The sequence below is a fragment of the Sinocyclocheilus rhinocerous genome, unplaced genomic scaffold (genome assembly GCF_001515625.1).
Source record: "Sinocyclocheilus rhinocerous isolate Xijiao unplaced genomic scaffold, SAMN03320098_v1.1 scaffold3243, whole genome shotgun sequence".
Taxonomy (NCBI): Eukaryota; Metazoa; Chordata; class Actinopteri; order Cypriniformes; family Cyprinidae; genus Sinocyclocheilus; species Sinocyclocheilus rhinocerous.
Window position 1 is genome coordinate 186256 of NW_015636692.1, and position 15584 is coordinate 201839.

Below are 15584 nucleotides of genomic sequence, written 5' to 3' on the forward strand. Positions count from 1 at the left end.
GCTTCTTTTTGTTGACAACAGCAGATTTATAAATGAGTCTCATTACGAATACGTCGTATGTATCGCATTGTCACATGCCTTGTAAAAATTCATAAAAATGTGACTGAGGAAAGGACGACTGTATCAGCGCAGATTTTCCTTGTGCTTTGGTCTTTGAACCCTGGTTAACAAACAGATCTGCTGTGAGTTCGTGCAGTGCTGTTAGAATACATGCAATGCGCGCGTATATTAGAAAACATAACGTTGTGCAGTTTATTTACTAATTGTTTAAGGACATTTCGCGGTTTCAATCATCATACAGTAACCAGCAAGAATCACCCCTTCCTCTTCTCATTGAAGACATGCGATGCAGTCCTAAACAGTCTCTCGCTGTCGGTGCTTGTAATGATTTTTGCGTCTTTCTCCAACAGTTTAAATGCTTCCACACTGCTGACGTGTGTGCTGCATAATAAAGAGTGCGCGCCTCTCACTCTGCGCTGGTTGCTATTTAATCGCGTCATATCATTGTTCGGTACAATTTATTCGGTCTTTTCGCTTATTCGGCCGAACACCGAAAGAGCTTTTTGTTGTTGCTATTTTCGGCCGAATAATTTCGGTTGCCGAACATTCGGTGCATCCCTACTTATGAGTCGTCTTGCATTGGATTTTAGGGTTATTTTAATATATTTTAGGGCTGGATGGGAGAATATTTAGAAATGGCAGATCAACCAAACAATTATTTTTGGTAATCGGAGGTAGCACTTGACATGACACATTTACCTGCTCCTAAAGAAAGAATAAAAAATAAATACATTTCTCTTTTTTGTTTTGGAGCAAGTCAGATTTTTTTCTTGGGTGTTTTCTGCACTTTAGTGGCACAAACGGTCATTATGGTGTCTCATCTACCCAACAGGTGGTAAAGCAGCATGTCAAGGTCAGATTTCCCTCCGAGTTATGATGATTCCCGGCTGCTCTCTAACCCTCAGCCTGGAGGAGGTTACCCCGCTTCTGTCCCCCCATATGGCTTCAACGCATACGCGGGACAGCCGCCTTACCCACAGCCCAATGATCCATACCGAGGACAGCCTGCGGGATACCCCCCGCCAAATATACCTGCCATCCCCATCATTCCTCCTGGTGTAGGTAAGACTATTATTTCTAGTCTCTTGTAAACCTTCAACTTTTTACTTTTATTATCATAGTGTCATGGTCCTGAAACATTTAAGAACAATATTTAATGGCTTGCCGATCAGGTTTAGGATCTGGTTCATTACTTTAACAATCCATTGTTCGGGAAATTTAATTTTAGCAGATCATATGCAAGCCATGGAATTGAATCTTAACTGAAGTCACAATTTTTCTTAATGTAATCCCTATAGCCTAGCTCTAACCAGATTAGTGTTGATAGGCCAGTGATGTAGGGATTCATTAGATGGCTCTCTGGAATACCTGATTCTGATTGGTCAGTCGCAGCATTCGAATTCTAACGACACTATATAATTTACTGTTGTCCCTGGCAACTGAATACCTACGTATATATATCTGTGGTAGTTTTGTGTCTCTTATCATTCCATGGTCTCTTTCTTGTAATGTAATAAAACCATTTAAATGTATTTATGTATTTGCTAAGTAGAGGGATAATGTACAGCCAGCTGCCATTATCACAAATGTCCTTCAATGAGACCAGGGTTTATTTGGATTGTATATTAGACCGTAGTTGGGTATTTCTTCAACTATGGGCACTTTTGGAACTTTTAGAAAATAAACTAAACACAGTTTTCAAACTCTCACTTGTTTATTTAATTTGTTCACTAACACAGTGGACAAACATGCATCACATGAGAATTCTGTCATTTTCCCCTCCTTTTTCTGAAATTAATGAAAATTCTCACCACATCTCATCATTTATTGTGTTTAATAGTGACATTTTAAACATTTTGTGGAATAAATAAAAAAATAAAATGAATTAAAAAAAAAAAAATTCTATGCCATATTTGCTCATTTCAAAGCTAGCAGTACACAATTAATATTTTCTTTTTTCACACTTTTTGCATAATTTGACAAAATTGAAAATCACACACAATCAAAGCATATTCATTTTGCAAGTGATATTTGATTTCTCTTTTTTTTCTTCACATATCACATATTTCTTCTCAGGCATGCTATTCAATGGCACTGTAAACAAATACACTAACCTGGAAAACGCTTTATTGGGTAAAAATTGTTTGGTGTGCTAGAAGTGACACCCAAATTTGGGAAAAAAAAAAAAAAAAAAAAAAAAAAAAAAAAAAAGATAATTTTAACTCGCAATTCTGACTTATTTTCTAACAATTGCAAGTTTATATCGAACACTTCGGAGTGTATATCGCACAAATTTGTGAGATTGATCCTGATGTCTGTTGGACAGAATCAGACTCCAGACGCCTCGAGCTTCGAGAAAGAAAAGCTGGTCCCAGATGATCCAACACTGTTTTACACCAGAGAGAGAGAGAGAGAGAGAGAGAGAGAGAGAGAGAAAACCAGTGCGCATCCATCACAGCAGAACTCCACATCGACTGACGTCATCCGTGTAAAAACAGTAGCGTCACCACACCTGCTGCGTTTCTGAGGAGTCTGAACAGAAACACACACACGGGGGAAGGTGGGGAGAGTGTGTGTGCGAGCTTAGAAGAAGAGTTCAGGAAAAATCCAACACAATTCTGCCATCACCGAGCTGAATGAATCTTCACGCAACTCTTTTCCACACGAGTTCAAAGCCACCAGTCCATCAAGACCCAACTACAGCATGAAAGCAGTCACAGTTATAGCTGCAGCAGTTCAAACAGAAGTGAATATTTTAGTGGAAAAGGGAGCACTGGGGCTGCTGTTAAGATACTCCGATGTGGCGTTTTGTCATTTTTGGCACTTGACGGACATATTAAAGATGGATCTGACGATTCTTCGTTTTGTTTTTCACAGAAGCAGCCTGTGTGAGGTGAGTAAATGATGTGTGTGTGTGTGTGTGTGTGTGTGAGAGAGAGTGTGAGAGTGTCACGCCGCGCTTCCCTGAGACACACAACACCATTAACACTGACCGCCAAAAACATACACGCAACCTAAATTACTGAGTATAACCATAAACACGTCTGGTGGCATGCAGGATTAGTATAGTTAAATTTTTTTTTTGTTAACAGAAATAAAATCAATGTTAACTGAAATAAAGTAAAATATCAAAAAACTTTTTTTCCCCAGCTAGTTTCCAGAGCACCATTTTTATTAGTTTAACATGATGTACTAAAAAAATAAAAATAAAAAAATAAACACTACATAGACAGATTTTAAAAAGCAAAAACTAATTGAAAATATTTAGAAAAAAAAACTATAATAGTATCTCAAGTAAAAAACACAAAAACACAACAAAATCACTAAAACATTAATTAAAACTTAAAATTAAAACGGCAAATACTAAAAAAAAAAAAAACTTTAATAGCTTCTCGATAATACTAAGATCACACTAATAAATTTTTTTATTAAAATTATGTCAGCTAGTTGCCAAAGCAGCATTTCTCATTTTCTATTTGTTTAATTTGATGCGCTCAAACAACTAAAACTGAAATAAAATTAAAACACACAACGAAACAATTCACTAAAACTAAAATTGAAATGAAAACAGAAAACACAAAAATTAAAACTAATTCAAAATATAAAAAAAAGTACTACATCAATGATAGTGCAATAACACTGGGAAAACGTTTAGTTATTTTTAATTAAAATACCTTTTATTACATTGTAGAAGTTTAGTTCTCTATCGATACTTCACTCGTACTGCGTCTTGCTTAAGACGCTTTGGGAAAACTCCTTTTTCTCCGAATACTGAAGCCATTTTCAATCACGCAGTGTAACTGCACGGCCATTGGTTCGTGCAGTGTATTATTAAAAACGAACCAATGGCTCCGGCAGCAGAGCTGCAAAAAGATCAAACCACTCATTAGAAGAGGAGTACTGATGATCTTTATGTGTAAACACTCAGGCAGATCAAAAGTGCTGCGCGCGTTCTCTCAGATCCGTTTGTGGCGGACGAGGGGGGGGGCGGGGCTGCCTTCATTGAAGAAGACGTCAAATTAAGCACGCATGATGTGTGCCAGCATGAATTGCTCAAGCCTGATCACTCAACCGCGAACGAACAGGGGCAGACTGCTTTCGTGGTAAAAGCAGCCCGTCTCTGTGAGCGCAGCCATAGCGACACACACACACACCAATTTGAAGCTGTCAGTGACAGCGTTCCGCTTCGATCAACCTCGGAAAATGGAGCCGCTCAATGTAAAGAGGGGCGCTGATCTTCATGTGTAAGACACGGATTGAAGCACGCAGGCTCTGTGTCGGCGTAATATCGCTCAGACCCGGTTGCTTAGCTCCCAGACTTCGCTGTTTCTCTCTCCGAGGCTCACTGAGAGAGGAGAAATGGGAGAGCGGGGCTGCCTCATTGAAGGCGGTCCACGAGCGGAGAAGAGCGAGACTCATGCTCTGAGTGAGCATTCCGTCTCAGTGAAGTGCAGCTCACTGCCCTTCTGCGGCGGATCAAAGCGCAGCGGGGGGAGCGAGCACGCGGGTACAGTGCCGGCATGCGAACGCTCAGACCGGTTGCTTAGTTCCCTGACTCCGCTATTTCTCTCTCCGAGGCTCGCTGAGAGAGGAGAAACGGGAGAGCTGGGCTGCCTTCAATGAAGGCGGTCCGTGAGTGGAGAAGAGCGAGACTCATGCTCTGAGTGAGCATTCTGTCTCAGTGAAGTGCAGTCTCTGCGTGGGGGCTGCCCAGACAGGCGACGCACTCACTGCCCTTCTGCATCATGCAAGATTTCTTGCACGAGCCACACTCGCAGCGCAACATTTGCAACAACATCGCTAGAAATTTTGCTCTTTTAGAACTTACCTAGAAATAAGCTCTTTTAGGCTCGCCGAATGGCGACAGAAAAGTTCATGTCTCGCTCTGCTTTGCTCGCGGCTCGTCTTCTTCAATGAAGGCAGCCCCGCACCTCCCCTCGTCCGCCACAAACGGATCTGAGAGAACGCGCGCAGCACTTTTGATCTGCCTGAGTGTTTACACATAAAGATCATCAGTACTCCTCTTCTAATGAGTGGTTTGATCTTTTTAGGCGGATTAAAAGGGAATGCTCTCACTAATGATTATTATCACTGACAGCTTCAAATTGGACGCGTCTGGGCCACGCCCACGCTGAGGCAGCGCGCACGGGGGATGACTGCTCTCGCTATGAGAGCATTAAGTCTAGCGAAGCATTTTTTGAATGCATTTTCAAAAGAGAGCAAAATTTGTGGGGTCCCCACACAGTGACCAGCCTCTTGAATTAATCCAACACCTTGTCACGCGGGCGGTGGCCTGGCAGGCCATCTCCGGAGTGCCAGACTGTGTTTTGGGGATAATAAAACGAGGTTATTCACTGCAATTCGCTCGAAGACCCCTGCGATTCAGCGGCGTGCACGCTTGTATAGCCAGATGCCCCGCCCAAATTGGTGGGTTCTGGCGGGCTGTGTCGCCGCTCCGCTGCCGAGCCATTGGTTCGTTTTTAATAATACACTGCACGAACCAATGGCCGTGCAGTTACACTGCATGATTGAAAATGGCTTCAGTATTCGGAGAAAAATTTGTTTTCCCAAAGCGTCTTAAGCAAGACGCAGTACTCGTTCTCGTATCTCAGGGAACCGAGGTTACGTTAGTAACAGAGTACGATATTATTACTGAAATTCAAGATTGTTTTTAGAGAATTATTTTTCTTCCACCGACTACACAAATAGTTACAGACTGCAAAACATCTAATAGATTTAGGGAGGTTTTCACACTCTCTTCTTGCTGTGTGCAACCGGTGTCTAATCACACTCCCTTCAGAATGCAAACTCATATTTGACATAACTTCTGATGAAATGTGTCTGAGCTGATGTTTTAGCGCAGGAGACTGACCGGACTTGACCTGAGCGCTGCGTCTCTTGTGTGCCGCTGACGGTGTGCTGGTGGACTGATGAGGGCTGCTGCTCTTCTTCGGCCGCGGCGCTCGATTACGCGACCTTTTCTTCTTTCCAGTGTCTTTACTCTTACTGGCCTCTCCATCAGAGTCATCAGAGAAAGAGTCACCAGAGTTCCCCGACATCACTGACACAAACACAAGAAACACTTTAACGGAGAGCTTCTCCATCTCTGAGACGCTCTAATGGGATCGACTTAGTTTCAATTAAATACAACAACAAAAAGTAAAATGAAATAGTCAGGGTTTTTTTTTTTTAGCAAAGGGAATTGTTAAAAACGAATTAGGCTCATGGGTAAATGATAACATTTATATGTGTAACATAGTATAAACAAGACGACAGGAAAACCTTTACCAAACCACTTTTCTACCATTGCAAAGTATGCACATATTAGCATAAATTTACTTCTAGATATCGTAAAACAAATGTAATGTAATGCAGCTGTTTTTGTCAATTGAGAACAAAAAGCTGCATGTTATTAATTTATCGTTTCCTTTATGCATACGTAATATTAGTAAATTACTGATCAAAAGTTTGGAATAATTATGATTTATTAATGTTTCTGAAAGAAGTCTCTTCTGCTCATCAAGGCTGCATTTATTTGATCAAAAATACAATAAAACAGTGAAATACCATTATAATGTAAAACAGCTGTTTTCTATGTGAATATCTGTTAAACTGTAATTTATTCTTAGCGCTGCTAGAGCGCGCCAGGCTCCGCAGCAGGTCGGTCCCGCGCAGCGGCGTGGCCGGGGAGTGATATGGCCGGGAGAACACATAGGGGCTCTGGGGATCCACGCCCACATCTGCAGACGTCTCCAGGAGCAGATCCAGACACGCCTCCGAGTGCGGAGGAAGGATGAGCGGCTGGAGGCGGCCGCGTTTGCCCAGCACGCTAACACGCGGGAGCTGGCCGAGGACGGCGCGCTCGAACGGGGAGAGCGAGGAGTCGAGCGAGGGAGAGGAGGGAGCAGCGCGGCTGCGGTAGTCCTGCAGCGTGAGCTTGGCCACCTCACACTCGCGGTGCCGGTTGTAGAGGATCAGCAGGGCCAGGCTGGAGTGGCAGAGCAGACGCCAGGCCTCGGCGGATGGAGGAGCGCGCGACAGAGACAGGAACGAGGAGTGCTGCTGCCGCCGGAGATACAGCACCAGTGTGGAGAGCGACGACAGCAGAGGAGGCATGTGAGAGCGCCCAGGGCTGCAGGAACAAAACAACATTAGCTATTGACCCATCCAGGATATCCTGACAGATCCATCTGGACAGCAGAGACACTCCACTGACGGATCTGAAGTCATACAGGCTTACGGACATTAGTGTTTCAACCAGTGTTGGGGAAAGTACTCCATTACAATATTGTGGTACTCCATTAAAAAAGTAACTAATTGCATTAGTTTTTATGGAAAGTAATGCATTTTGCTACTTTGCGTCACCTGAGCTGGCTTTGCTTATTTGTGACCCTGGAGCACAAAAGCAGTCTTAAGTCGCTGGTTCATAATACGCATTGCTAAGAACTTTATTTGGACAACTTTAAAGATGATTTTCTGAATATTTAGATTTTTTTTGTTGTATCTCGGCCAAATATTGTCCTATCCTAACAAACCATACATCAATGGAAAGCTTATTTATTCAGCTTTCAGATACTGTATAAATCTCAATTTCGAAAAATTGACCCTTATGATTGGTTTTGTGGTCCAGGGTCACATTTGTTTTTAATAACATAAACCCTAAAAGTTATACTTTTGGCAACTGTAAAGGCTCTTTCACACCAAAAGTGAACTGAATAAGCCTCAGACTGAAGGAAGAGCCTCCGTCTCTGCACTCACTCCTGATTTCTCTCAACACGGGCACAGGAGAGGCGTCAGCCAATAAATGGGAAAGCAAAGTAATTGGTGTTACTTATTTGAAAAAGTAACATAGATAATGCATTGTAAATTTAAAAGTAATGTATTACTTTACTAGTGACTTGAAAAAAGTAATCTGATTACGTAACTCACGTTACTTAAAGCGTAACCCCCAACGCTGGTTTCAACTACATTTATTAATTATTACGGTAACACTTTAGGTCAGGGAACACTACTGACTATTAACTAGTTGGTTATTAGCATGCACATTACTATCATATTGGCTGTTAATTATTACTTATAGAGCAGATATTAATCCGTTGTCCTGCATGACCATATCCTAGATCTCTTAACCCTAGTCTATTCCTAAACATAACAACTACAACAACTGTCTTATTTACTATCAATGAGCAGCAAATTAGGATTTTATTATAATCTAACGTGCTACCGTTATTATTTACATATTATGTATGTAATTGAACATTTTCTGATAAAACTGCGACTAAAGTGCCATTAAAAGTTTGCTGTGCTTGTTTGTAGGGCTGCACAATCTGGCCAAGAATTTTGTGATTATATGCCAATGTGAATATGAAATAATAGTAGTTATTATGATTATTATTACTATAGTCTAATCCTCAGACGTCTGATCCGTACGGCACTCAAAACTGGAAACACTTCAGGAGTTTCAAAGTATAATATTTAAATGTCGCGACATAGAATCTTTAAAATACGTCAGAGAGTTTCACACGCCGGTCTGTTATTGTGGGGACATTTCCACGCCCCCTAAACATGAAACGCGGCACAAAACGAAACGTGATTGGTTGCTTAACCTGTCAATCATACGGCCTCTTGTGCGCCATTCAAAGCGGCCACGGTTCTTCTGCCGTCAGTCTAACGCGAGACTATTATTACTATTGTGATTATTATTACTAGAATAAAATAGTAAACACAATAAAAAACTACTATTGTAATATTTCACTGTAAAATAGAAAAATCTAATATTTAAAAATAGATTAAAGATTGAAGAGAAAGTGCATGTTCTAAGACAAACTCACCTCGCCACGACACCGTTCTTCTCCTCTGCGCCTCCGTCTTCTTGATTCTTCTCCTCCTCCTCCTCCTCCTCCTCCTGTTTCCCGGGCTCCTCCTGCTTCTTCTCCTGCTGTTCTTTCTCTTTCTTCGGCGGCCGTCCTCTCCTGGCGGGAGGCTTGGGCGAGACGGCCGGGCTCTTGTTTTTAGGCGCTGTCGCTGAGCTCTTTTTTGCGGTATTGGAGGCAGGAGGCGGAGACAGCGAGAGCGAGAAGGAGACGCCTCCGGACTTCGGCGCTGAAGACGAAGCGTCTCGCTCGCGGGGAAACAGGGAGGACGAGGGCTGAGAGGGAGATGTGAAGGGGTGCGAGGAGGCGGGGGGGTGCGACAGCTCCATGGCGGCTCGGACCTCGGGCTGCTGCTCGTGGTGTTTCCCGGGGCTCTTCTTAGTGCCCTTCCCAGGCGTCACCATCATCGCCGAGCTCTTCTTCGAGGAGCTGGAGGCGGGGGGAGGAGACAGCGAGAGCGAGAAAGAGACGCCTCCTGATTTGGGAGGCGAGGACAAAGCGTCTCGCTCGCGGGAGAACAGGGAGGTTGTTCCCAGGGCGGCCGAGGGCTGAGCGGGAGAGGAGAAGGGGAGCGAGGAGGCGTCTTGATTGGGGAGCTGCGACAGCTCCATGGCGGCTCGGACCTCGGGCTGCTGCTCATGGTGTTTCTCCAGGTGCCTAGCGAGCGAGCGGAAGTGACGGCCGCAGTAGGGACAGTGCTGTCTGTGGGAGAGCGCGCCGCTCGCGCCGATGTTTATGTTTATGTTATTGTTTATGTTGGTGGTGGGCGGGGCTAGAGGCTGCTGGAAGGGCGTCGGCGAAGAGGGGGCGGGGCATGTGAAGGAAACGCTGAGAGACATTGGGAGTGAACCCGGCTCCTCCTCCTGCAGAGACACAAGCCAGCTGGGAGTTAAACATGCACCGTTCAATAGCTACCGATGGGAAAATGCTGCTATGCAAGACAAATCTCTCATAGATTTCAGGCCTGTTCACACCAGTCTGAAGATGATTTTATTGTTGTTTGACAAACATCACAGCAGCTTATTTAGTATCACGGTACAGTATTACAGTTTGTGTTCATATTTTGAATTAGATTTTATTTTTCCATTTTCAATTTTCATTTCAAGTTTTAGTAATATGTGACCCCGCAGCACAAAAGCAGTGTTAAGTCGCTGGGGTATATTTGTAGCAATAGCCAACAATACATTGTATGGGTCAAAATTATACATTTTTCTTTTATGCCAAAAATCATTAGGATATTAAGTAAAGATCATGTTCCATGAAGATATTTTGTAAATGTCCTACCGTAAATATATTAAAACTTAATTTTTGATTAGTAATATGCATTGCTAAGAACTTCATTTGAACAACTTTAAAGATGATTTTCTCAATATTTAGATTTTTTTGCACCCTCAGATTCCAGATTTTCAAATAGTTGTATCTCAGCCAAATATTGTCCTATCCTAACAAACCATACATCAATGGAAAGCTATTTATTCAGCTTTCAGATGATGTATGAATCTCAATTTCGAAAAATTTACCCTTATGACTGGTTTTGTGGTCCAGGGTCACACATTGTTGTGTATTTTTTATTAGTTTTTAATTATTTAGTTGTAGCTATTTTGGAACCTTCAAAGTAAACGAAAATGAGAAATGTTGCCTTGTTAAACAGCTGAAATGTGTTTTATTTTTTCCAGTTAAAGTTTATTTTATTTCAGGTAATAAAAATGTTTTAATGGTTTTAGTTTTAGTTAACCCCACATCATAGCAAATAAAAAAAAAAAAAGTTTGACATGACAAGCAGGTGTTTATTTTTCATGTTCATATTGGTCATTTATTTTAAGTAAGTTTAGTTCCACGTGACAAAAATGTTTTTTTTTTTTTTACTATAATGTTTTAGTTAACTATAATAACCCTGCTTTTATGATCTTGAATATTACTAAATAAAAATAAAATGCAAAAATGTTACTAATGCAATATTTCACTGTATTTAAGAAAAATAATAATTTTCTTTTAGTTTTGTTGACAACAGCATTTCATTTTACACATGTTTGAGAAGATGGTTGATGACTGAAAATGTTGAATTTAAGGACGCCACATCTAATTTGTGATATTTTCAATAACTTATCTTATTTTCCAATTTATTGTAGCATATTTTAAATTTTATTTTCCAATTTTCAAAGAAAAAAAAAAATTAGCCAGTGGTGAGCAACTCCTCTTGGTCACATTCCTTGCAATTTTTCACATGCACTGCAGTTTTGTTTAAATGCATGTGTGATGCACATCAGATTGCGGTGTTCATGGCACATTTAAAGCGTAAATCATATAAATGGTTCATGATCTACAATCTGACTTTACTCCAGCTGTGCATGTAAAGACAGTCAGTGTGTGAGTGAGTGAGTGAGTGAGTGAGTGAGTGAGTGAGTGAGAGTGTGTGTGCTGCATGAATCACCTTCTTGATGTTGCTCTCTGGGTTGAATCCACATTCAAACCCGCGCGGGGACACTGAAGTATGAAAGCCCTGCGGTTTAACAGATCATGAATGAATTAAAGGTTACGCAGATGTGCACAGAATACAGTATAGCGTGTTTCAGTGAGGTTCTGGTCGTTCACCATGGCATTTTCTCCCCAGTCGGTCAGGCTGTAGTCCACTGTGATCTCCTCTCCTTTGGCAATGTCTCGAATGGCTATGACGACGAGCCGGACCTGACTCCCACAATGCACCTCTCTAATCCTGCAGTTGGGCGCTGGGTGGAACAGCACAGGGCCGCGGACGCCGCTAGCGCCCTCTTCAGCCAGCTCTGGCACACTGCAGGACACACAAACACACACGGCACATTCAGAGTCAACACGGCTGAGCACTGTGGAAGCTCATTTCCACCAACCAATAAAAATTGAATGAGAGCAGGTCTTGTACCAGAGCTGTGCCGGGTCGGTGAGGAAGAACGGGCTGCTCGGCGCAGGAATCCGGTCTTCAGCTCCCTCTGTGTACTGCTCATCCCCTACAAAAAAAAAAACAGCTCAATGTTATTCAGAAGCTCATGCTGATATTTATATGATGAGATTCTGATGCTTGTGCTGTAAATGCTATAAATATCACTCTATATCTCCAGTAATCTGTCTCAGTAAGATGAGATTGAAATGCTCCAAACATATAATGCAGTGATTGAGAGCTGAAGAAATAAAGGCTCCTCAGAAGATGTGAGATGTTCTGGAGGCTTGTGAAGATCATTCCTCCGCTGAGGAACAGTGAAAGTAAAGCTTCTGGAAACAAATGCTCCTCAGAAGATCCTGAGGATCAGATTTGAGACTCTAAAACATGATTGATGGAGAATCAAGTAAAGCTGAGCTGCTTCAGTCCAGTAAGTGTTCATCTGGAGATATTACTGCAGTTATTCTGACCTTTACTTGATCAAAACCAGTCAAGATTTGACACGAGAAGCTCCAGCTACAGTTACACTAAAAGAGCTCTGACTGGATAAAACGATCTAAACTGTGTTTCAGTACCTGGGCTGTAACTGTGTTCAGACAGACTCTCCTCCTCGTCCTCCGTCACATACGCCACTCTTTCACACACCTTCACCGGCGTCCCCTTCCTCTTCCTGCCACACACTCGCCTGTGCAGAACACACACACACACACACACCGTCAGACCATCACACACACACTCAGACACACACACCGTCAGACCATCACACACACACTCAGACACACACACCGTCAGACCATCACACACACACTCAGACACACACACCGTCAGACCATCACACACACACTCAGACACACACACCGTCAGACCATCACACACACACTCAGACACACACACCGTCAGACCATCACACACACACTCAGACACACACACCGTCAGACCATCACACACACACTCAGACACACACACCGTCAGACCATCACACACACACTCAGACACACACACCGTCAGACCATCACACACACACTCAGACACACACACCGTCAGACCATCACACACACACTCAGACACACACACCGTCAGACCATCACACACACACTCAGACACACACACCGTCAGACCATCACACACACACTCAGACACACACACCGTCAGACCATCACACACACACTCAGACACACACACCGTCAGACCATCACACACACACTCAGACACACACACCGTCAGACCATCACACACACACTCAGACACACACACCGTCAGACCATCACACACACACTCAGACACACACACCGTCAGACCATCACACACACACTCAGACACACACACCGTCAGACCATCACACACACACTCAGACACACACACCGTCAGACCATCACACACACACTCAGACACACACACCGTCAGACCATCACACACACACTCAGACACACACACCGTCAGACCATCACACACACACTCAGACACACACACCGTCAGACCATCACACACACACTCAGACACACACACCGTCAGACCATCACACACACACTCAGACACACACACCGTCAGACCATCACACACACACTCAGACACACACACCGTCAGACCATCACACACACACTCAGACACACACACCGTCAGACCATCACACACACACTCAGACACACACACCGTCAGACCATCACACACACACTCAGACACACACACCGTCAGACCATCACACACACACACACACACACTCACACACACACACACACACACACCGTCAGACCATCACACATACACACACACACTCTCTCACTCACTCACTCACACACATACACACACACAGATTCACTCTCAACGCACTTTAAGATTCATACAAACACAAATCGAACGAATCACTTCAGGACACGACGCAGAAACAATGTGACAAACGCTTCAAAACTGCACTGCATTTGATATGATACTGCAGACTGTGAGTGACTCATGAGTCGATTCAGTGTTCAGACTCACTGATTCAGAATCAGTACGACTTAACCTAAAATATATTAATAACTATAAATTAATAATGCGATTGTAATAACAATTCTGGCAACGTTAACAGAACGTTCATTCAAAGTTGTCTGGTCTTTAATAACGTTATTTATTAATTGTTCATGGAATGTTTTTATCAGCAAAACGGGTTACAAACGTCTTTAGAACATATATGATAACAATTACACATACTAACTTTATTAATCAAAACATAAAGGATGTGTATTATGTTACGTAATTTAGGTATTGCATATATACAATAATACTAACTATTACTATTATATTTAAAAGGCATATTACGTTTTACCTGTTGGGATATTTAGTTATTACATCGAATTCAGAAGTCGGTTTCCGCAGCGATTATCGGACGGAATCGCGATCGTTGCTATGGAGATATCGCTCGATGTCCCGCGCGACGGTTGCCATGGTGAACTGCTCGTGAGCGCGCTCGGCAGCAGTGTCCGTGCACGCGCCGGCTGGTCTCGCGCACTCGCGCAGTGTTTTGCTAATCGTTCGAGTCGCCGCCGCTTCTGCCGTTAACGGTAACGCGGAACGGGACAATAGCACAGTAAAGACGCGCGCGAGCTCCGAGCACGAGAGAGAGGCGCCGGTCGATGTAACGGCCGCGGGTTTTCCTCTCACCGCGGCGTGTGCACGAGGACAACACAACCGGACCGGCTAACCGTTAGCACGCACGCTAATCCGAGCATCCCCCCCGAAACAAGCGGCACGACCCGCTTCTCCAGCGAGAGCGACTGACCCGCGCGGCGGCGGCGGCTTTCCTCCATCCCCGTCGCTGTCGAGGGTCGGGGGCTCCCGGTAATCGAACGGCGACCGCACGCTCTCCGCCATTAGCGCTGCTCCGGTGCGCATGCGCAGAAGCTCTGAGCTGGTCAGGCCCTGAGATGGGTTCCAGCAGCCACGAGATATACAGGCTATATATATATATATATAATGTATTTATTTATGTATACACACACATATATATATATATATATATACTCCAAAATTTGTTTATAAACATTACAATGTTCATATTTCTGTGCATTTACAGTATATAACTTCTATATTTATTTATAAGTATAAATAATACTAATGTTCTTATGTAATATATATATATATATAGTATTCTACTTGTATTTACACTTTATTAGTACAATAGTAATTAATTATATTTATTTATTTATATGGATGTTAAAATGTAAAGTGCAAGTCTTATTTTATTTTTCTGGTTTTCGTTTTAAATGGACACATGAAAATATTTTAGTAAAATTAAAATCTAGGCCTTAAAAAATTATTGAAATTAATGCACTCTTAAGTCGTCGTGAGAATTTCTAAGCTCCTTTTTTTTTCTAGAGCTCTGATCTTAAATATTTGATTTTTTATTTCTGATTTTAATTTTAAATTGAAATATAAACATATTATCCAGTAAAAAAAAAAAAAAGTCAGTTTAGGCATAAAAAATTATATATATATATATATATATATATATATCACAATGAGTTAACATTACATTAGTCGCCATATGTACAATATAAAATTATAATTTTTATATGTAAAATATTGGGAAATGTACTTTATTTTTCTTTCTCACATTCAAATATGAACCCCTTCCAACACACACACACACACACAGAATACGAACACACTTTCAGTTTCATCCCATAATTTATTGATTAATATAGACATACACATGATACTGTGCTCAATAATATAACAAAATAGAGAATGTGAGGAATATGAGC

At 42.4% G+C, this 15584-nt stretch overlaps 1 protein-coding gene across 1 annotated transcript; it reads right to left on the reverse strand.

Annotated features, from left to right (window-relative positions):
* Positions 1–6344: 6344 nt before the first annotated feature.
* Positions 6345–14777, reverse strand: LOC107748041 (uncharacterized). The gene is made up of 9 exons (XM_016562693.1): positions 14600–14777; positions 12420–12529; positions 11830–11914; positions 11526–11721; positions 11365–11433; positions 9575–9796; positions 8892–9292; positions 6674–7192; positions 6345–6360 (listed from the first exon to the last, which is right to left on the reverse strand). The coding sequence occupies exons 1-9, from the start codon at positions 14710–14712 to the stop codon at positions 6345–6347; spliced, it is 1731 nt and encodes a 576-aa protein (XP_016418179.1). The 5' UTR covers positions 14713–14777.
* Between the last annotated feature and the right edge of the window lie 807 nt (positions 14778–15584).